This window comes from Mytilus californianus, unplaced genomic scaffold (assembly GCF_021869535.1).
Source record: "Mytilus californianus isolate M0D057914Y unplaced genomic scaffold, xbMytCali1.0.p SCAF_12, whole genome shotgun sequence".
Lineage (NCBI taxonomy): Eukaryota > Metazoa > Mollusca > Bivalvia > Mytilida > Mytilidae > Mytilus > Mytilus californianus.
In genome coordinates, this window is record NW_026262604.1 from 55,380,904 (window position 1) to 55,404,163 (window position 23,260).

At 33.9% G+C, this 23,260-nt stretch overlaps 1 protein-coding gene across 2 annotated transcripts in view; it reads left to right on the forward strand.

Annotated features, from left to right (window-relative positions):
• LOC127722041 (NAD(P)H-hydrate epimerase-like) overlaps window positions 1-23,260 on the forward strand; it is a 139,264-nt gene that overhangs the window by 42,661 nt on the left and 73,343 nt on the right. Inside the window, exon 1 of one of the 2 annotated variants that reach the window (XM_052228890.1) lies at window positions 17,915-18,092. The exons of the other annotated variant lie outside the window; for it this stretch is intronic. Coding sequence (XP_052084850.1) covers window positions 17,998-18,092 — 95 coding nt within the window. The 5' untranslated portion in view covers window positions 17,915-17,997. Of the gene's footprint in view, window positions 1-17,914; window positions 18,093-23,260 lie in introns of those variants that run through there. 2 annotated transcript variants of the gene reach the window in all.

Sequence of the window (23,260 nt, forward strand, 5' to 3'; positions counted from 1 at the left end):
AGAACATGATAAGATCAAAGTGGTATATAATGGTATTAACAATTATTGATAAAAAAATAACTATTGATATCGAAAGCTTCTTATCAATCCCCTACCGACGAAGTCGAAGGGGACTTTAGGTTTGCACTCCGTCCGTCTGTCTGTCCGTCCGTCCGTTTGTCCATCCGTCAGTCTGGAAAATCAGCTTTCCACACTTTTTTCTTCGTTCTTGAAGATATTGATTTGATATTTGGTATATAGTTTTATCATGACAAGTTATAGATCAAGTTTGAATTTTGTTCCGGTCTGATTATTTAGTCCAGAGTTATGGACCATAACTCTGGACCATATCTAATGTTAGTGTACTATGTTAAACCATATTTCTGTACAAAGGGAGATAACTCATTTTTTAAAAGTCATCCTTTGTTAAATTATTTGAAGAATTTTTTGGCAGGTTTGTTTGTTATTTAGTATAAGCTAATTTTCTGAATGCAATATATATATAAAAAAAATTATGAAGAGAAATCCTTTAATTAGATAATAATCTATTTTTATTAATGTATATATTTCAATACATTACATTAGTGTAGATAAAAGTTGTTGACATTTTATAGATAAGTTACAAATCTATATTAGTTTGTGACAAATGAAGAAAAAATATTTGTAACTATTAATTATAATTGATTATTATTTGAAAATAGATATACACTGTATTACATCATATCTAATTTTAGAGAACTATTAATCATATCTGATGTTTTTTTCATCATGCTTATAAGATATTGATTGATAATTGGTATATATATATAGTTTTATCATGACAAGTTACAGATCAAGTTCAAATGTTTGTTTCGGTCTAATAATTTTGTGCAGAGTTATGGTTTTTGGACTTGAAAAATTCAAGCATATAATCAGTTTTCCACTCTGTTTTTAGTCATGCTTGAAGATATTGACATGATATTTACTTTTGTTTACACCATGACAAGTTATAGAACAAGTTAGCATTTTGTTCCAGTATAATGAATTTTTATCCAGTAGAGGACTATGTATTGCCATGCAATACTCTCAGAATGCTTGTTTAACAAAAGATTAAATGGAATGAAAAGATTTGAAAAAACTTAGAGATTACACACATTACGCATATATAAATTTAATGTTGCCGCTGGCTCTTCATTGTCAATGAAAATTCATGTCCGTCCTAAACACGCTAAAGAAACTTCGCAACTAAAACAATGGATCTTTAATTACAAGGTCAATTACGGATTGGCACACATACGATTGTCTCATTAAAAACAAAAGCCATGGGTAATAAGTAACTTAAATCTTGTTTATTTATATCTCAAACAAAAGCTTGCATTAAACAAATGATATGATACCAATATACACATAAGTAATTTGTATTTTTGTGTCCTTTTTGTTGTTGGCTTGCTGCTGTCAATTTACATTAAACTCACGTCGCTTCCTATTCGTAAATCAACATCAAGCATTAATAGCTATCAAATTAAAAGATTAATGGAAATATTTTTGAGCTGATGGTTTCATTTTACATTTATCAGTGATAAACCGGTGCACTAGAGAATGGATTACTGTCAAGATGACCGATTTGCCATTTTAACAAAATGATCAGTTTGATAATCAGAAGCAGAGTTCTATCTCAGAACCTTAGAACATTATGTGGGGCTCCAGTAGGATACACCAATAACAAGGTTACTTTTCAGCAGAAAACCCAAAACAAAACTCACTGTCTCGGTTTTGAACAATTTTAAAGGTCACATGTCCTTTTTAATGAGGAGATAGGTCGCAAGGTCGCCTGCCAACCGTTCCCTCCATATCCCCCTGGTCACAGGTCGCCCGTTTAACTTACAACAGGTCGCAGGTCGGATTTGTCCGTGTTGGAACCATATCTTAGGGTAAATACTATTCTTGGATTATATATTATCAAACAACTTCTTCCCTAGAACATGATTTTATTAAGACAAGTATTTAGTATATGGATCTGTTGATTAGTGAAAATGCCTTTCTGAGATATTTCATATTACTTTGACCTATTGTGTTAGGATTCGTTGTAAACTCAAAGAATTATATTTTATGTGATAACTTATTTGTTTATACGTATGGAAGCTATGGAAGCCCATTTAGGACCTTCCAAAAATATAATTTGAATTCGAAATCACGAATTTAAATCGTTATCACGAATTGTATAATTTGTTATAACAGATTAAATTTGTGATAACGAATTGGTGGAAATCGTTATAACAGAATTTATAATTCGTAATTACGAATTAAATTCGTTATCACAATTTTTTATAATTTGTGATAACGAATTAAAATCGGTATAACGAACTGTATAATTTGTCATAACGGATTATATTTGTGAGAACGAATTTGTGGAATCCGTTATCACAGTTTTTTTGTAATTTGTGATTTTGGATTAAAATTTATTATCACAGATTTTTAGCTCACCTGACCCACAGGGTTAAGTGAGATTTTCTCCTCGCTTTGCGCCCGTCGCTGTTTATTTAATTTTACAAAAATCTTCTTTTTTTTAAACCTTTTGGCCAAAGTGAAACAAACTTGGCCACAATAAGTTAAGTTTTAACGAATTTTATTTCCAAATTTAGAAAAAGGGATTGGACACTAAATTAGGGATATTGTTTTTTGTTTTTGAAAAGGGGCATAACTCAAGAACGGTTAAAGTGATGCCAGCAAATTTTAAACTCGATCTGTGTTTTGAAGTAATGAACATTGTGTAGTAGTTTAATAATATTTGGTTGAGGCAAACTAAATGTAGAAAACGAAAACGACATATTTAGCACTTTGTCTATTTATAAAGGGGCATAACTCAAGAACTGTAGAAGTGACGCCATTCAATTTCAAATTTGATCGGTGTTTTGTGGTAATAAGCATAGTGTATAGGTTTTATAACATTTGGTTGGACAAACTAAAGTAAAAGTCGGGAACCAATTTTAGGAACGTACGCGACGGAGGGACTGGACCGACAGACAAGGACTAGACTTAATGCCCCCATCGCCTAGCGGCGGGGGCATACAAAATATGTTTAATACTCATAGATCGTAACCGATACATTTTTATTTATTATTTTTTATTCAAAGTCTTTTTAGACCGACGATTTCCTTCGTGTGTATCGCCCATGAATATATTTTACACAGAGGCAACTGAAATAGTTTTGGCAACATGGTTTATCGAAGTGTAAAACCCAGGAAAGAAAATCGAACAGACTAGTCATATTCATGTTTTTGTTGATATGCTAATAATTTAAGAATTATTTGACAATGAAGAAAACATAATAGGAGTGCATGCAATTCAAAACAGATATAAGGAAGAAGAAAATGGAATATAATGTGCAAAAGTATATATAAGATAAGGTTAGCCTGGAATGTAGTGAAGTGAGAGAAATAAATAAGGGTATCTACTTTAAAGAATGTGTGCGATGAGCCCGCCTGCGGAACAACATGGCCAACATGGCCAAAAATAGAACACAAGGGTAAAAAAGGGTCAATTACCGCTTTCAATCATGTGGAATTATTTGTAGATCTTCTAAACACTTTTAGGTAGTGTTTTTGTGTTTATATTTGTACAGGGAGAATGTTGTTTCAGTTTGTGTCCAATCCCTTTTGCTAATTTTGCAAATAAAATGCGTTAAAACTAAATCGCCCCGGATTGTGGTCAAGTTTGTTTCACTTTGTCAAAAAAGTTTCAGTGAAGAAGATTTTTGTAAAAGTGATGAACAGCGAAGGGCGCAAAGTGAGGAGAAAAGCTCACTTAACCCTGTGGGTCAGGTGAGCTAAAAATCTGTGATAATGAATTTTAATCCGAAATCACAAATTACAAAAAAAAAAAACTGTGATAACGAATTAAACTATTATAACTAATTCCGAAAATTCGTTATCACGAATTTAATCTGTTAAAACAAATTCTCCAATTCGTGGTTTCGAATTCAAATATATTTTTTTTCAAATTGTCAAATTTGAGATTGGCCAGTCAAATTTGGCCGAACTTATTATTGTATCAGATTATGTATCACTATATTATAAAGAAAATTAAAACACTAAAGAAGACAATATCCAAAGCTCTTATCACAACATTAAATCGATAACCTTCATAACATAGTTAGTTCAAAGAAACAATACGTTTACATTGATCATATAATATGCGAGCTTTCAAAACAACATCGCCGTGAATATTAAAAAGTGAACAGATTTCTTGTTAGGCCCTTTAAATAAATTTCCTACTACGACTAATTTGCAAATTTCGATATAATGTGCTTTAAGTGTGCTTTATGCAAGACACTTGGTGAAGGAGTTTTATTTCCACCCAACCCAAATTGTATTCTACTTAGATATAAATATAACAGTTTCTCAAGTTAATTTGCTTATTTATCTTGTTTTTAGTTTCGCAGTGTCATTATAATAACCTTAAAAAGTTTATGATTAGTTGATTAATTCATCCTGTCTACATGCATATATTTGGGCCATAGGTCATACTGTTTATTTGTTTAAAAAATATTCGGTCCTGCGTCTTTATTTTAAATATCTTCTTAACGCCTCTTTCTAAAATCAAATGCCGGACTGCTCCTTATGATTTTGTTAATCAGTGTTCCCACTGTCTGTATCACCCTGCTCAGCTCTTCAGAAAGTTTCATATCATGGCATCGTGACGTCAAATACGTTAAACCGGTCTAAATAATTTGACCCGGACATATCTCCGACGTCATAATGAATGAACCGACGTTGATAAGTTTGACCCGAACTTATCAAGCCATCTTCCGGTTTGTTGGTGATACAAAGACAAAACACTTCGTTTCTATCATGCTAAATACAGAAATACAATCCGACGAATCGAATATCAGATTTTCATCAAATTTATATTGTAAAATATCAGCTTCGCGACAAAATATAACGCCTTTTTGAACTCGCTCACTGCGGTCACTCGGTCGACAAAAACATTTATATTGTGACTAGCAGCTGATAATTTACAATATCAATATGCAGACAACCTGATAATCGTTACATACTAAGTTGTATCTAATACATATGATAAAAGTCTCTGGTTGTTTATCTACATTTGTTTTTTTACATTTTATGTTTGGACATGATCTAACCAGATAGGAACTCAATTAGCCCAAGTGGGATCCTTGCTCTGTACTCGACCGACGCGGAGCCAGCTCGGAAATCAGTGCTCTGATCTTTGCAAAGCGACAATAGCGCTAAAAATCTAAAATTGGAAACAACGTTGGTAATTGAAACGGACTTTTTTTTTGTTGGATAGTTGTCTCAATGTTATTCATATTACATTAGTCAGCTCTGTTTGTAGCTTATGTAATCAAAGGGAACAATAGAATGTGAATGCATTTATAGCAAAAGTACATTAACTTATTGGGTCTTTGATAATATAAGAACATTTCCTGTTAAGATTAGCTGTATAATCAAATAAATGGCTATATAAGACAACAAAAGAGGAGATATATTAGAATTGAAGATTGAAACATTTATGGAAATTGCAATCGCAAGATTGATGATGAATGTCAAACTGTTCTTTGTCATATTATATTTATCAATAAAGAACGGATATGCAAGGAAACGAGTAACTGTCATCTTGACCGATGTTCCATTTTATTCTGATTTCTTTTTATAATTCTTGTACAGGATTGTCTATGACTATATTGTAAGTTACACATAGAATAACAATAAGTTCAAATAGAAAGACCCTATTAGGCCAATTAAAATTAATTGATAGATTTTCATCCCCGCCCGCCCCTCTGAAATTGTCCCGCCCCGAATTTTTTTATTTTTCAAAAAGTTACGATTTCCGGATTTTGTTCATTTCCGTTACCGGTAACCGTCGATAATTTCGTTTCATTCATAACTTCCTGTTTAAAATTTCGTTTTTCGTATTTCGAGTAATTTAACCAAAATGATAAAGTCGACATATTCTGCTGCTCTATGATGACCACATAATCTTCCAAGAATAGAGATTGATTACGAGAAGGGCATGAAATATTCGGGTTACGAGTAATTTGTCTAAGAACGCAAATCGCGGTATGTCACAAAATTCAGTGATTAGAAAACCGTGGGTTTTTTTATTAATACAATGACTTCGTGTTAGGAAATTGTACTGTGAATGATATCCGAAGCGCAAGAATCGTGGAACACATTGGTACAAAAACATGACGGAATAAATAAATTGACACAAGCAGAAACTTGTCCGATTTATGACCGTATTATCAATTGAAAAAGTCGGCCAACGAACAAAATGTATTATAGCAAGTCATTAGATGTACCACAAGGCTGTCGTTTTTTTTTGTTGACAAACAGCAAACACCTTCTGTCCCCAGTCCCTCAATAGAGTCATTTAACAACTTCTTTATGGTTAAGTCCATGTTTTCAATTGTAATTATATTTGCACCTTGCATAATAATCTTAAAAGCATCAACCCTAGTATTTTCAACACAGTTTGAGTTTTCATTTCACTCTGTACTCATAATACTTGTGTTGCATACCAATGCATATACTTCATTTTATGAGCACTACAAATCATAGCTTAGAAATCAAAATAAATTTGATGTAGGTAATCTAAAAGAGAGCATTGATTTTCTCCACGTTTTTGCTATTTACTAAAAATAGGTTTCTAAAGTGACAATTACATGTAGAACAGTGGTTGCCATCAAAAATATGTAATTAAGAATCTGAAAAATTATGTAGAACATTATATATACATGATATAAGCTTATGATTTCCCTTGCATATGAAGAACACGTCACAAAAGGGTTTCGGAGGAAATAAAAATTAAAAAATAAAATCCTCCCACCCGCCCCATTTTTTTCAAAAATCTGGATGAAAATCTACTAATTAATTTTAGTTGGCCTTAGGTAATGGTCTTTACATGTTATTGCATCGGCATCAATATATATGGACAAGCGATGGAATACAAGGGAGAGCAGCATTATTTTGTTAAGAATTCTTTAGAATCCAGAACGAAATTGTATACTTCTAAAAGAAATCTTGGTCAAAACAATGAAGTTTAAAAGTCATATTGCTTTTTTGTAATACCATTTGATAATTAACATGGTGATATATTTAAACTCTATGGTCTTTCAAAGTAATATTGTCTGAAATATTGCATTGCTTCAATTCCCTGAAGAAATATGAGCATTGCATAGACTAAACATGTGTGTAAGAACCAAGCAAATAATTATTGAATGCATATTATTGGTCAATAAACAAACAGATCGCACTGGTAAATCATTTACTCTTTTGATTTTCAGATTAGCCCAAAATTAAAATGGTTAAAGTTAATATTCATATTAAATTAAAAATTAATTAGGGCTCTGGTTATACCTTATTTATTTATACCATTGACATAGTTGAAACTATAGCAATCTGATTAAAATACAGATCAAGTGTCCACGCTTTGCTTACCCGGATCTGAAAACGTTCCGTTCTACTTTCTGTTTGAAAAAAAACTTTAGAGATCGTATGGTACAATGTATTGTCGTAATGATACACACTTCCAAAAGTGTGGAGGTAAACATTTCCTTCGCTGACGTTATAATTACCAGAACAGAAAGTAAATGGAGTGTTGTCAATCCTTGTTATCGAAGCGGAGACACATGATTTGTATTAATATCAACTTGTAACTGGAGAATCTTAACTGTTCCTGGGTGAGTTTAACCAGTAAATACACCACATATGTTTATGTCATTCGAATGTCACTCATTCTTAAAAAACAATTTTAGCTGTGAAGATTTGGGTTTCATTCATTTAAAAAAGGGGAACAAAAGATACCAGAGGGACAGTCAAACTCATAGATCGAAAACAAACTGACAACGCCATGGCCAAAAATAAAAAGACATACAGACAAATAATAGTACAGATGACACTACATAGAAAACTAAAGACTAAGCAACACGAACCCCACCAAAAACTGGGTGTGATCCAAGGTGCTCCGGAAGGGAAAGCAGATCATGCTCCACATGTGGCACTCGTCGTGTTGCTTATGTCATTACAAATCCGGTAAATAGTCTAATTCGGTAAGTCACATTCGTGAAAAGGGAAGGGTATTGTAGTTACGACATAAGGAACATATCCGATATCATCTGTGAAACGGTTATTCCATAACGGTCAACCAACTTTGTTCAGGCCTACTCTGCATTTGCTTTTTAAAAGACAGACACATAGTTGTAAAGCATAAATGAATGACATAGTCATATAATGTCTCGATACGGTGCAGTTGAAAGCAACAACATTAAATTAAGAAAAGCTGAGTCGGGAGAGTGCAGTGAGCGATGTGTTCGCCATTGAGGACGACGTGTTCTTTTACATGAACTAATATGTTAGAATTTATGTTATCAAAAGATTATATCAGCAATGTCTTTAACGATTTTGAAAATTGGTGCTATCAGTTATCTTCACAGGAATTGTATGAACTGTGATTCATATGAACTATTATACGTCTAGCCTTCGTGCCTTGTCGGATTGTTATGAAATTTATGTCAAAGATTTATTTTAGCAATTTGTTGGACGGGTTTGAGAATCAGCGCCGATCAGCTATTTGTCACAGGATGTTCCCCCTTCTAAATATAAATTATATGAAAGTCGCATTATAAGTGCTCTCAAGCTTATAATTCTTATCGGATTTTAATGAAATAGACATTAAAGTCTTATATAAAGTCTTTTACCAGTTGAATAAAAAAAGAGGCAAGAAATACCAAAGGAACATTCAAACTCAGAAGTCGAAAGTAAACTGACAACGCACTGGCTAAAAAAGAAACAGACAAACAGACTAACAACAGTACACAAAACACAACATAGAAAACCAGATTGAGCAACACGAACCACACCAAAAACTGAGGTTGATCTCAGGTGCTCTTGAATGGTAAGCAGATCCTGCTCCACATGTGGCACCCATCGTGTTACTCATGTAATTACAAACCGGTGATATGTCAAATTAGGTAATCCGCGTAAATTAGTATAGTACAGGAGTTATGCCCTGGGAAATATATATTTACGAAAAAGTGAGAAAAACAAATATTTAAGTTATTGCCCTTGGTATCGATGCGGGACATTGGAAAGCTGTTCTACTATTCTTTTGCATGAATGGCAGCTTTATTTTTAATTATTTTCAGTAATATTTTTTATTGCGTGGTATTTAATCTTTTTAATCACTTATATTTTCCGGCAAATTGATGAACATACATGAGCATGATGAGATACATGTGATCATTTACCCACGTGTTATGAGTTATGTGTAATCATTCTCTTTGTACTGCAAGGGTATTTTTATTGATTGTCCTCGACTTTACCTTATGGAAAGCCCATTAGAAGGTCTTAGAAGTTATCATTAGTTTTGACTTTATTTTCAATAGGACTTGATGAAAAAATTCCATTGATTTTATTGGAATAATTTGAATTGACATTAAAGGTATTACCAAGGGATGCTAAAGTGAAAATTAACGATATTCATATGCAATGGAATAGGTAATGTGATGAAAAGATTACAGTATATTTTCCCTGAAACGAAATCGAAGGAGCGTTGTTAAAAGAAATCAGGAACCTGAATTGAAAATTAAATCTCTTATATAAGACATAAGACATGCTCCTTTATATTCAATATTTCCTATGAATAAAAGGATTAACGATATAGACTTGTGTTAAATTCATCAATGTAAAGCTAGTATGATAAATGGTTTGCAATTATCTCATACTTAATCTGTAAACATTAGACATGAATAATGTTAGTTGGTTTGGAATACTTTCTGGGTCTATGAACCGGATGTTTATTCGGCGATCTCGATCAATTTACAGAATAGAAGAGTCGGCTGGAAGATCAGAAGAGTCACCAGCAAGACATATCAGGTATTTAGAATTTACATGCGCATTTTATTGCATAAATGCCTCAGTGGTAACGTTATAGTCCTTACCTTGATTTCGAGGCTGGTGGTGGTGGGGGGGGGGGGGGTCAATCCTCGGCTACGTCAAATTAAGTTACTTACATACAGTACTGATGGAATTACTGCAAAAACCATCAATGTCCTCAGCCGAGGCCATCCATCATCATGTGTTTCGACACCTAGCTCGGTACACTCCCATGATGGGGGGGGGGGGGGGGGGGGGGGGGGGGGGGGGCTTCAACAGTGGTGGTCAATCACTGCGCAGTGGTTGTGGTTTTCCGGCTACTGCTGTCTCTCAGCATTCGTATTCAGCAAGACACTTTATCTGCTGCTTGGCCAATTTTCTGAAAGCTGATCGTCTATGTTTGCCCATCACTCCTACTGTGACTGTGCAGGGAAGCCTCTGGTCCCGACCTCAACAGGAAAGATCCATGTCTGCCATCTTCTATCTCTGCACTCTACCAACAATTCATCATCATTTGCCCTTATTCTTTTTTTTTTTGCTTTGGCAATTTCTCTTCCAAGGGAACAGTCAGCTCTATAATTGCTACTTTCTTACTGCCCGAACACCAGAGAACCATATCGGGTCTTAGTTAGTACAATATTAGGAAACTGCAGCTTCTTTCCTAGATCTACTTCTAGGTGCCAATCTCTTGTCTGGTTTAACACTCCTGACGTGTTTTGTTAACTTTTCTCACATAGTTCCCCCTTTTTCACAAACTTGATCTTGTAAGGTTTGTTTCTTGTGTGTTTTACTTCTTTCCTCTGTTGTATATCACTTCAGCAAGTTCTCGGAGTACTTGATTGTGTCGCTTCATTTATCTTCTCTGTGTTAGAGCGATATTGCATTCTGCAAGTACACTGTTCCCACGATGTCTTTACGCCTCAATCTACTCTTTGCCTCTGAAACTGCTTTTGAGACTGACCACTTTTGTCCGGTTCTTACTTTGACACCTGCTGTTCTTACTTTGTCATCTCTAGATTCTTTCAATGTCATTCCAAGACGAGTTTTACTAACTTTAAACTGTTCCACTATAGATGTAAATGGTAGCTGCAGCTTGGCGGTTCTGCTGTACAGTCCTAAAGTTGTAAAACTTGGTGGAACACTTAACCATTTTCTTATATGTTTGTTGATGGTTGGTTCTTTCAAGCTTCTCACCTGTTGTCGATGTAATTTCGTACAACATAAATGGCATGACATTCTTGGCCGTAGGCCATGTTTATATATCCATGCCGTTAATTTTCCTTGTAGACCTGTCCTGTCGATAATCCTCCTTCCTTCTGGTACTTGTTCGATTCTCCTGATATTGTTCTTGTCACCTAAAAAGTCTTTAAACTACTTTCCCAAGCACTTGATGGGATTGTAAATTATTGATGGAAAGACTTCTCTTTGCACCTTCAGTTCAACTTTTTGTGTGCTCTTCTCTTTCCTTATTATTAGAAATCTTGAAAGCCATCCTTGCCCATGTTACTGTCTCTTCCAAGGCCTTTAACACCCATCTAGCATGGACATGGGTATCATTAATGATGGTTAAATTGTTCATGAACCCTTACAGTTATCGTCCTTTGGTTTTCGTTGTCTACGAATATAGTCCCTAGTGTGAACAATGTATAACTTGTATTTTTTTTCATACACTTTCCCAATTTATTTCTTGATATTTTATGCATGAAATATCAAGAAAGGGGGTGAAATTACATGTTAAAAAAAGGTCAAAAATTAGAATGTCTGAAGCTGTCAAACTGAATTTAAGCAGTTGTGGTTTTCCGGCTACTGCTGTCTCTCAGCATTCGTATTCAGCAAGACACTTTATCTGCTGCTTGGCCAATTTTCTGAAAGCTGATCGTCTATGTTTGCCCATCTTTCCTACTGTGACTGTGCAGGGAAGCCTCTGGTCCCGACCTCAACAGGAAAGATCCATGTCTGCCATCTTCTATCTCTGCACTCTACCAACAATTCATCATCATTTGCCCTTATTCTTTTTTTTTTTTGCTTTGGCAATTTCTCTTCCAAGGGAACAGTCAGCTCTATAATTGCTACTTTCTTACTGCCCGAACACCAGAGAACCATATCGGGTCTTAGTTAGTACAATATTAGGAAACTGCAGCTTCTTTCCTAGATCTACTTCTAGGTGCCAATCTCTTGTCTGGTTTAACACTCCTGACGTGTTTTGTTAACTTTTCTCACATAGTTCCCCCTTTTTCACAAACTTGATCTTGTAAGGTTTGTTTCTTGTGTGTTTTACTTCTTTCCTCTGTTGTATATCACTTCAGCAAGTTCTCGGAGTACTTGATTGTGTCGCTTCATTTATCTTCTCTGTGTTAGAGCGATATTGCATTCTGCAAGTACACTGTTCCCACGATGTCTTTACGCCTCAATCTACTCTTTGCCTCTGAAACTGCTTTTGAGACTGACCACTTTTGTCCGGTTCTTACTTTGACACCTGCTGTTCTTACTTTGTCATCTCTAGATTCTTTCAATGTCATTCCAAGACGAGTTTTACTAACTTTAAACTGTTCCACTATAGATGTAAATGGTAGCTGCAGCTTGGCGGTTCTGCTGTACAGTCCTAAAGTTGTAAAACTTGGTGGAACACTTAACCATTTTCTTATATGTTTGTTGATGGTTGGTTCTTTCAAGCTTCTCACCTGTTGTCGATGTAATTTCGTACAACATAAATGGCATGACATTCTTGGCCGGAGGCCATGTTTATATATCCATGCCGTTAATTTTCCTTGTAGACCTGTCCTGTCGATAATCCTCCTTCCTTCTGGTACTTGTTCGATTCTCCTGATATTGTTCTTGTCACCTAAAAAGTCTTTAAACTACTTTCCCAAGCACTTGATGGGATTGTAAATTATTGATGGAAAGACTTCTCTTTGCACCTTCAGTTCAACTTTTTGTGTGCTCTTCTCTTTCCTTATTATTAGAAATCTTGAAAGCCATCCTTGCCCATGTTACTGTCTCTTCCAAGGCCTTTAACACCCATCTAGCATGGACATGGGTATCATTAATGATGGTTAAATTGTTCATGAACCCTTACAGTTATCGTCCTTTGGTTTTCGTTGTCTACGAATATAGTCCCTAGTGTGAACAATGTATAACTTGTATTTTTTTTCATACACTTTCCCAATTTATTTCTTGATATTTTATGCATGAAATATCAAGAAAGGGGGTGAAATTACATGTTAAAAAAAGGTCAAAAATTAGAATGTCTGAAGCTGTCAAACTGAATTTAAGCCCCCCTTAACACAGAATTGTCAATATTTTGAGTTAGAGCTGGTAGAAGTTTCTATAATTTTGATATTATTTGTATCAATAGTAGTACACTACACTGTAAAAATCTTTTTGAGATAGAGAAGGTGCGATTTTTTTAATTTGAATTTATTGTCTAAAAGAAATGCACTACGAAATAACTGTGTTCTCGGGCCAGATGTTTCAAAATCTTTGGACACTTCTTTATACGGGATAATATTAGATCATGGTGCTGATGCAGACCTAGCTGTCTTCACTACATCTACCACTTCTTTCCATGATGGTTCCTTAATATTCATTGGTAATTCTGGTTCTGGCTCATTGTCTATCCTTTCGCAGTTTCCTAGATGTTCCCACCGCCTTTCGTCGCTGTGTGTCTCTGAAAGATGTCCTTTCACATTTTTCTTTTGTGCTCTGTACCGATCCCGTCTTCGTTCAATCCTGATTTTGTAAAGTTGTATGGTTTGGCAACAAACATTTCTCTCGTTTTCCCTCTTTCTGTCCTTTCTTTTCTGTTTCTGTCTGTTCTTTGTATATTGTTTCTTCTCTCTCTCAGTATTGATCTAAACTTACTCAACCCTTCTATTTCTTCCTCGTTTGGCCTTCTATATTACAAAGTTCTTCCTCGTTTGCCCTTCTATACTACTTTGTGACATCATTGAATTCCGTTCTTAGTGTCTGTTTTTCTTGCTGACGTCGGTTCTGTTTGGTGGTACCCTGGATGCCATCTCTCATTTTGGTTCTTGTCCTAAATCGTACACCATTGTTGACAATACTGATATCTTACTTTGTACCTATCCAGTTGGTGCGTTGTCTAAGATCTCGTCTAGGTCTTCATCAAAGATCTATCTCCTATCATATGTTGGTGGCCATTGTATCTTTTGTTTCCTGCTGTCTGTTGAAGGTACTGTAGCTGTTCTCTGCTGGTTTTCATTCCCTTGCTCATCCTCAATGTTGATCTTAGTAGCTTCATCAGGTAAAATGTCATCAGCACTGTGGTGTTCTTCCTGGTTGTGGTCCTCCGTCATCTCATCAGTGTTAACTGTGCAATCCCTCTGTTGCTATCCAGATCCACACTTAGTTCTTGCCTGATGGATTTGTAACCCTTTCAGGTTCTTGCAAACCTTGCTACAACGACAGTGTCGTTTGTCGTTTCTGCTGTTGTTCCAGTCATAGTCCGTTGGATTAGCCGAGTTGTTACCGTTTTGTCCTGTTCTATGGATCTATCATCCTCTCCACCTCTCGGAAGATGGGATGTCAACCCTTCACACCCTTGTTTCAGTCTGCCGTGAATGCTATCTGTCTCTCAAGACGTCAACATTCTATACTTGGTTGTCAGTTTTAGAGTGTCTATTGGCTGCCTCTTCGTCAATCATTTGGCACTAAGGCACTAAAAGCATGGAATGAGTCTCATAATGTAAAAATAAATTGTATGACGAGGTTGATATGTCTTCCTGTGAACTATTGAGCTTGTGAACTTAAAATGTAGTTAAATTTTCCGACTTAATGTATCGCTCTTGTACAAAGCATGATAACATCATATCACATACAAATGTTATCGTCCTAGATATGGATGTAATAACATCGGTTGGACATAATGAAGCCACCTGTAAGCCTTTATTGTACAATTTGCCAGTAAACAAAACGATAAGACTATACGAAGCATTTTGTTCCCCAGAAAAAGATTTATATATAAGCTATTTTGATTTGAGCGTCACTGATGAGTCTTTTGTAGACGAAACGCGCGTTTAGCCTACAAAAGTTTAGGCCTTGTATCTGTGATGAGTTTATTTACGACACCAAATAGGCAATTTAAAAATCGTAGGCTGTAGACGGACAGACACCACCATTGCCAGACGAACAATGACAAAACAACAGCTGTTGAGCAACATTTCACAACACTGAGTTGAAATCAGTTGTATCAAGAGAAACAAAATCATATAAAATTAAGAAGATGCAGCATGATTACCAATGAGTCAACTCTACACAAGATACCAAATGGCGTAAACGTAAGCGACTATAGGTCGACGTACGGTCTTAAACAATGAGCAAAACACATACCGCACAGCAAGCTATAAAAGGCTCCGAAATGACCAGTGTTTAACCATTCAAACGAGAAAACTTGACGACCTGATGATTTACAAAACAATAAACGAAAAACAAATATGATATACAGCAATACACGATAGCCACTGAATTACAGGCTCCTGACTTGGGACAGGCACATACATGGTTAAACATATTAACGGGTGCCTAATCAGCCCCTTAAACATAAGACAGTGAAACAACAGAACAACACATGTTCATTCAGGTTATGATGCATTATTGATAGCTAGAACCAAAGATGTATATTTCCAAATGTATGAATACTTGCAAGATATCAAATTTGTGTCTCGAGATAAAGCAAATATCAATCAATCCATCAGATATATCTTCCTTAATTTTTAAACTCATTATTTGCAATAAAAACACTAATTGATATATCGAGTCAGACAGTAGTTCCACAAAGATGATGTTTTAGTTAAATTCATTTACCCACGATGTTGGAAATTACCGAGGCCGTCATCGAATTACTAGTACATATATAAAAATAAGCGGAAATGTAGGGTATGAAATGAATATAATCAGATGTGAACTTTAAGCCAACTTAGTGAAATAGAAACCTTTCGAAACAAATACATCTAGAGGGCAACATACAGTATTGAGAAATAGACAGGTGTCGATTCAATGTGCCAAGCTCTAGAGGGCAACATACAGTATTGAGAAATAGACAGGTGTCGATTCAATGTTCCAAGCTTTAAATCTCACAACTATATACAAGTTATGAATAAATTTAACAGAACTATAGCATATTTGCTTTCAACAAAAAAATTAGCGAAATATAAAAAATAAACACTAAAATGACACAATACAACCACTGACAGAGCCATGACATGGGATATCAAAGATCTTTAAAAAAAAATGAAATAATTTATTGAAAGAAACAGTAAGCTCTGAAATAAAATGATTTAGTAACACAAATAAGTCAATTCTACACCAGTCTTGCAATGAAATGATTCAGAAACGATAAGTTTGATACTCTAAAAAGGCTGATATTTAAAGATATTACAAATTGTTTGCTTTATTATTTAGTTTGTGCAGTACATTGATTACGAGTGGTCTGAGATATATTCAATGGCTAATGGTTGCTAATTAAGTATATAGCCACATTGTTAAAGAAAAGTCTGTAACTATAATTGAAAGAAAACTCCAAATAGTATATTGAAAGCATTGTATTAGAACTGGTCCATATTTATCTAAACCTGTTTAAGGTGGTACTGGATATTCTGTTTATATTTGGTGGTACTTTACTCAAAAACTGTGTCCATTCATTATTCATGTCGATTGTTCCATTAAAAAATACACTTATTGACTTGTTATACTAAACATAAGTATTTCTAAATATCAAACCTTTAAATAGTTTATCTTTGAATGAATGATAATTACGATTTTGCCTAATTCGAATCGTATTTTCAATTAAGTTTTGGTTAACATGTATATTCTGCAATCCAGTCGATAAAACATGTATTGAACTCATAAACGGCTAACATTGTATAATAATACATTGTCTTTTACACGTTCAGGAGGCTATCATTTAGTGGTTGTGGTTTGTTTTTGTCTGTCATATTTGTTTTTCGTTTATTGGTTTGTCATAAATCAGCCCGTTGGGTTCTCATTTGAATTGTTGTACATTTTGTCATGTCGTGGTCTTTTGAATGTGACTTTACGGTATGGGTTTTGATTATTGTTAAAGGCCCTTCTTTGTCTTATAATTAATTTCATCCATGTTGACTAGTAGCAAGATTTCAGTCTGAAGCGGTCATTTTGGTCTGATCAAGTCTTAATCGACTGCATTTACCGAAAGAGACTTTTTCAGACTTTCAGACGCTGTTCCGATCGAAAATATTCAGTCCGATCAGTCATGTCAAAATACACAAGACGGAAGGACCGTTTCAGACTGAAATCTTGCTACTAGTGGTTATTTCGACTCTGGTGGATATTTGTCTATTTGGCATCATACCACATCTCCCTATATTTTTTTACATAGTATCAAAGTACTAGAAATCATGATCTTGATCTAAAATATATATATGCATTGTGCATGCCCTTTAATAAGAAAGCAGTCCAAATTACCGGAAACATTGTCACAGTTTCAACTAATATATCCCAATCAATGACGATTCATGTACAAAGGTAGAACTATGTTGAGGGAGAGCTTAAGAGTATACGAGTCATGTAATAAAGAATCAACAAACATTAATAATGCGATAAAAAGAAGAGAAATGCTTAAGTTTCGTAAGAACATAAGAATCAAATACGTGCTTTCACTTGCAATATTATTATTATCGTACAATTCAAACGGAATAAAAAGTTAATCTAACATTAATTCATGTTTTGCATGTTATTTGATATCTTCTCCTCACATTTGTGAGTAAAGCTTGTTAACTATTTTTTATTTGAGCATGCTACGGTTTTGTCATGTTTGTTTAAGCGCATTTTAACTCGCATACCCATGGGAAATTAACAATTACTTATTAATCTTTATTCATCAACAGGTTCCAATATCACAAAACGTCTAGGCGTGAAGTCTTTGTCACATTTCTATGCAATGGCTTTTCTCACGAGACTATCAGTATAAAGTTTAATCTGATGCTGTTTAAACATTCAGTATAAATTAATAATGAAGATAAAACTGTATTTTGCAAATTACTGAACACTCCTGGAATATTTAGTAGAATTGTGTTAACATATTTCTAGAAACGCTTGCTTATTTACATTTTAAGGAAAATTAGTTTTGTATTTTTGGTTACCAAGGATGAAGCGAGTGTTTTGTCGGAGTAAGAATTCATTGGATAAACAGTCAAATTGTACTTTGAGATCGTCGTCATTTTCAACGGACTGCTATATAAGGTATTGTTTAAATACATTTTCGTTCTATGATATTTGCAACTCAAATAATTACTAACGTGATAGGGTGAAATGAAGTCATTTCCGGTTCTGGTTACTTCTTCTAAAACCAAATTTTCGAACAATTGTTCAGGTATTAATACATTTGTTTGTTTTAAACTTTTACGCCATTTCTTTTTTTCCAATGTTTTGTATCAAGTCAAATTGTTAAAGATACCATCAACGCCCTCAAGAAAAACAAGATTGAAAAGCATTAGCAAACAAAATATATTTTTGTGTTGTGCTGTTATACCACTGTCCAAGGTTAAGGAGAGCACGCAACGAAATGTCTTCCCTTAACATTCTGTTTGTGCCTTTCAATGTCAGACCGAATTGATACCTTTAATTGCTTACATCCATGTCATTTGGAAAGTTGATAAATGTCTCATTGGTAATCCTACCACATCTTCTAATTTTTATATACAATTAAATCAAAACAGGGAAACGATTATACACTGTGCATAAAAGATTTTAAAAATCAATTGAGATAATCTTGACGTATCGTACAATATAGAATTATTGAAGGACAGAAAACACATTGTGATCATTATAGGACACCCGCAAACTAGTCAACGGGACCCTTAAATTGTTTTGTATTGAAAGGTCTTGATATGACGATGAACAATATATACTGTTTAGGGGTGGGAATATGAATCGTTTTAAAATATTTCACGATATTTTATCTGTGGGAGAGGGTAAACCCTGAGTTTCACTGAAAAGGTCTTGCTCTTTAATGGTATTTTTTTACCATTTTTGATTGCGTTTTTTGTCTATTATCTTAAAAACTATAATATATTATTGAAATTGTCAGTCAACTCTCAATACTGTTAGTCCCCTTTAATGATGTTTTTTACCAAAATGTGTTAATTGTTGAAGATGCAGGTGTTTGACACAGGCTCATTAGAGTCTCTAGTTTGTGATTAGGTCTGTTTCTCATATTCTTATAGTAAAAGTAATATGTTAATTATATTTGATGTCTAGAACGATGATATGAGTGAACATTTCCGTTTGAAATGGTTTAATGTTGTCTTAACCTCTTTGTGTTTGTTTTGTAACCCCCTGTAATGTAAATCCTCCTGAAGTTGAATACAATGGTTCATCCCTTCAGAGCCTCATTATTATAGCGTTAAGTTGTTTTCATCCTGAATATTTATAAACAAAATGTAACGTGGCCTTTTGAAAACAGAAATCGACCATACTGTGTGGGAGGCCGGCGTAAGCAGGCCTTCTCATATTTATTTTCTTTCCTAGAAATACGTTGCGAGGGACTGTCTCATTTGCAAGCAACAACACTTTATTATATGTTTATTATGTTTGTTCAAATTCCAGTTTTCATTTCCCCAGTGATCTTTATTTGATTACAAGCAAACACATATGTTTGTTTTATTCAACTTTTGACACTCATTGTGCATTGAGTCAACATCGTTCTACGCCTTTATTATTTTCAATAAGATATATGTCTGACTTATATAATATAAAGATGAATATATCCTTTTGTCATTTCATTACTTCTAGTATCATGGGTTTTCGTTCGTTTCCTTGAAATTAACCATTACTTAAGATGAATTCTCTATGAAAGGTGAACTTAGTATGCGGCTAGTCTCTAGATAAAAAGATAGGAGAAACAGTTTGGTCTACAATTCTTTTAAATCAAGTGCATACAATTGTGAGAGTCAAAACACTTTTGGAGTTATGAATAGAATTCTTTCACGGAGAAAACATACGACAAGAAAAGAAGTTCTTCATACGACCTTAGCTAACACAGGAATAGAACGCTTTATCAGGTTTGTGTTATTTAGTTCTTTAAACACGGGTTGCATCAAGAGAAATGGTGCGATCCATGTATGGTGTCAATGCTACACCAATGTCAACGTAATGATATGCTTTAAAGAACATACAAACAGAAAAAAAACCTACCAAACATTTGCAAATTTCGAACTCAGTTTTAAATGTAGCTGTTTATTTTAATTTCTTGGAAGTGTTGCAATTAACATCAACATTTCTTTAATCGAAATGGTATGTGTAAGTACCAATGTCATTAAGTAGAAAAAAAGGAACCGACCAATCTTTAATCATTTTGAAAATGGGTTTTGAGAAGGCAAAATTATACAATGCGAACGCTGATGCAGGAACAGTCAAGTATGTTGGTGTACGTTCTTATTCTTATTCAACATAAAAATGTTACCACCCACAGACTGAGTGAAAATGGTTAGTTCAAAGTAAGTTAATTTTAATGGTAAAATTTAATATTGTAAATTGAATGATTTATTCCCAGCCTAATGCAGTAGATTGCTGTGAATGGAAGTCGTTTCTCCGGATGTTTCCTTCCCAATACCGGCTATAGTGTTTCAAAAAACACTATATACCTTTTCAGTCTGCATGTTAAACAAATCTGTTAACACGCAAGTGTTAGTTGAAAGCATAGCGAAATGATACAAAAACAATAGCTTGAGGAGTTAATGTGGTTGTAAAATTTTGTATTTGTGAATTTGTCGGCGTGTTCGGTAGGGATGAAGACAATGTTCCATGTACATGCTTAAAATAGTGATTTACGAAGCTTTTACTGTAATTCTATCTTAGGAATCATTTAGATTCAAGATTCAAGATTCTTCATTTCTTATAAAACCAAGTTAATGATGCAAAGAAAGATATTTTTACATATACTATATATATCGGCACATGACAAGTTTGTACAAAACGAGCATAAAAAGATGAGAGATTAATAGATGAGCAACCATAAGAACTTACTTCTAATGTGATAATTCTGATTAATTTACACAAATTTTCCAATACCCGAATATTTTTTGAAAAAAATAAACTGTCGAATTTAAAAACATTTACTCGTTTTACTTAGCAAGGCAAACATTTCTTACTGTATCCAGCATGCAATGACTGTCTAGTAGATGTTCGATTGTATTATAGTAGCGGGCGAATAGATATAATGAAGTGTGGATCTATATCAACACGAGGCCTACTTTTTACAATAAAAAGAGCTCATAAAGGTTGATGACCGATTAGTTATTTATTAGGTGGATAATATATATTAGTATAATAATATAATATTGTCATGTACATTTCAAGCATGCAGTCAAAATATGGTACCCACATCCTATTGAGACGAATCTTACGTTTAGAAATTCACACTCCCTGCTTGTTTTTATCCTATTGGTTTTCCTTCTTCGTGATTGGAGTTTTTCTACACTTGATATTTGTATATCAATTGTTCAACCGCCATTGTCATCATAATAATAAAGTTAATATCAAATTATAATAAAAAGTAAAGATTGGACTCAGCCATCGATTATGATTCTTGATAGAAAAAAGTGTATTGGAAGTAAAACTCATTGCGCAGGATCTTAAACAGATAATTTCCCCTTAGAGCAATATTGTAAAGATGAAAAATGAAAAGGAAAGCTCTAAAAAATCTCTTTTTGTTTCGGTTTGAAAAGAATTTATTTTTATATGTTACAGTCTGTCCAATGTCTAGGATCCAAACTCAAATATCTGTCACAGCATCTTTAAAGTCACATGCAGCATGTTTTGAAAAAAATAGTAAACAACCTTGTCAAAACCGGCGTAAATACATATTAAAATTATCAAAATATGTAGTAAAATTAAATACACGACCTTTTTCTTGATGAAAATGAACCCTTCCCTTTAGTCCTGTGAATACAGATCACGTGCAGATTTTATCTCTCATGAGTCAATATTTAAATGTACGTTGATTTGATTATTTTATTAAAAAAAGACTATTAATATTGTATTATATTTCTATTTTGAGCTGGTATATATGGCTTTTGTAGAGTTTAATGAGAAATTCCTTACTTTTTATAAGGATAATTGACTGAATTGATCTGATTTTTTTGTTTTATTGTTATGATAAAAAGAGTGAATAATAAAAAACAGCACCCCTGACATTATTGGAATAACGTATTTACACAGTCGAAAATCAATTTCATATCGCACAAAGTAATAAAAAGTAAAGATTGCAATTTTACCACGGATCGTTCTTTTCTCGGTAATAATGTTGACGGTCAATAGCTGTATTATTGACCGTTAGTAAATGTATTATTGAACTGTCAACTAATGCATTATCACTCTGACAGGTAATGTGCGATTGCTATTTAATTTAGATAATAAAATCTGAAGTGTCTGATGGGTATGAGTTGGACTTTTGTCCTGCTAGTAAGTAACTATTTTTGGAATATTACACAAAAGTTGTTTTATTTCTTATCAGACAAGGCGTCCTTATGGACTGACTTGAATCTCGTTTGACTTGAGTTGCTGTGTAATAGCGGTGACCATATATTCTATATTGAACTTCAAAGATGGATAGAATATCTGTTAACCGTTTTTCGTTTCGTCGAAAAGGAAGTAACAGGAAAAAAGAGGAAGACTCCTCCAAACTTTATGATTTTTCAAAGTTAACTTATTTAAGGTATGTTGATATTTTATTATCATGGACGAATCCAGGGTTTGAGAATGAGGTGCGTAATTTTCTGGAAAATACCGAGTGGAACGACACAAAAGTTTTTTTGGCGATTCCATGTAAAAAAATGATAAAAAGGCAGCTGGGGCGCCGATAAACTCCAGCCGAATATGCCATGTGAATGATTATCATTTATGTAAATTTTAGAGAAGGAAAATGATGATAAAAGTAACTTCAGTAAAAAAAAGTAATAATGATAATAATAATAACCTTTAATTTTCTATTATGTGTAAATAATAAATAATAATGTATAGTTCTTTTTAAATTGCACGAAAAAAATCGATTAATACGGTTTGCAGATGTGTATCAGATATAATAAAATTTTCCCAATTTACAAATACTTGTTTTAATATTCCGATGCCCTAATGGTCTAGGTACAAGTGATTCTGCTTATATACGGTTTGGATCGCTTATTATCTCCCCTAAAATAAGGAGGAAGCTAGTCTACAATAGTTCTCCTTACACACGAAAAATAGACCTTGACATTCGGTGTTCTACCTTGAATTGTTTTGGATAGGTTCTGACAGTTATACACTAGAACACTTTGAACTGATAATGACATTCTAGAACAGATATTGCAGTTTAGGGCAGATCTATCTATTTATATAATTAATTCTATAAAAATGATTAACTAATTCATATT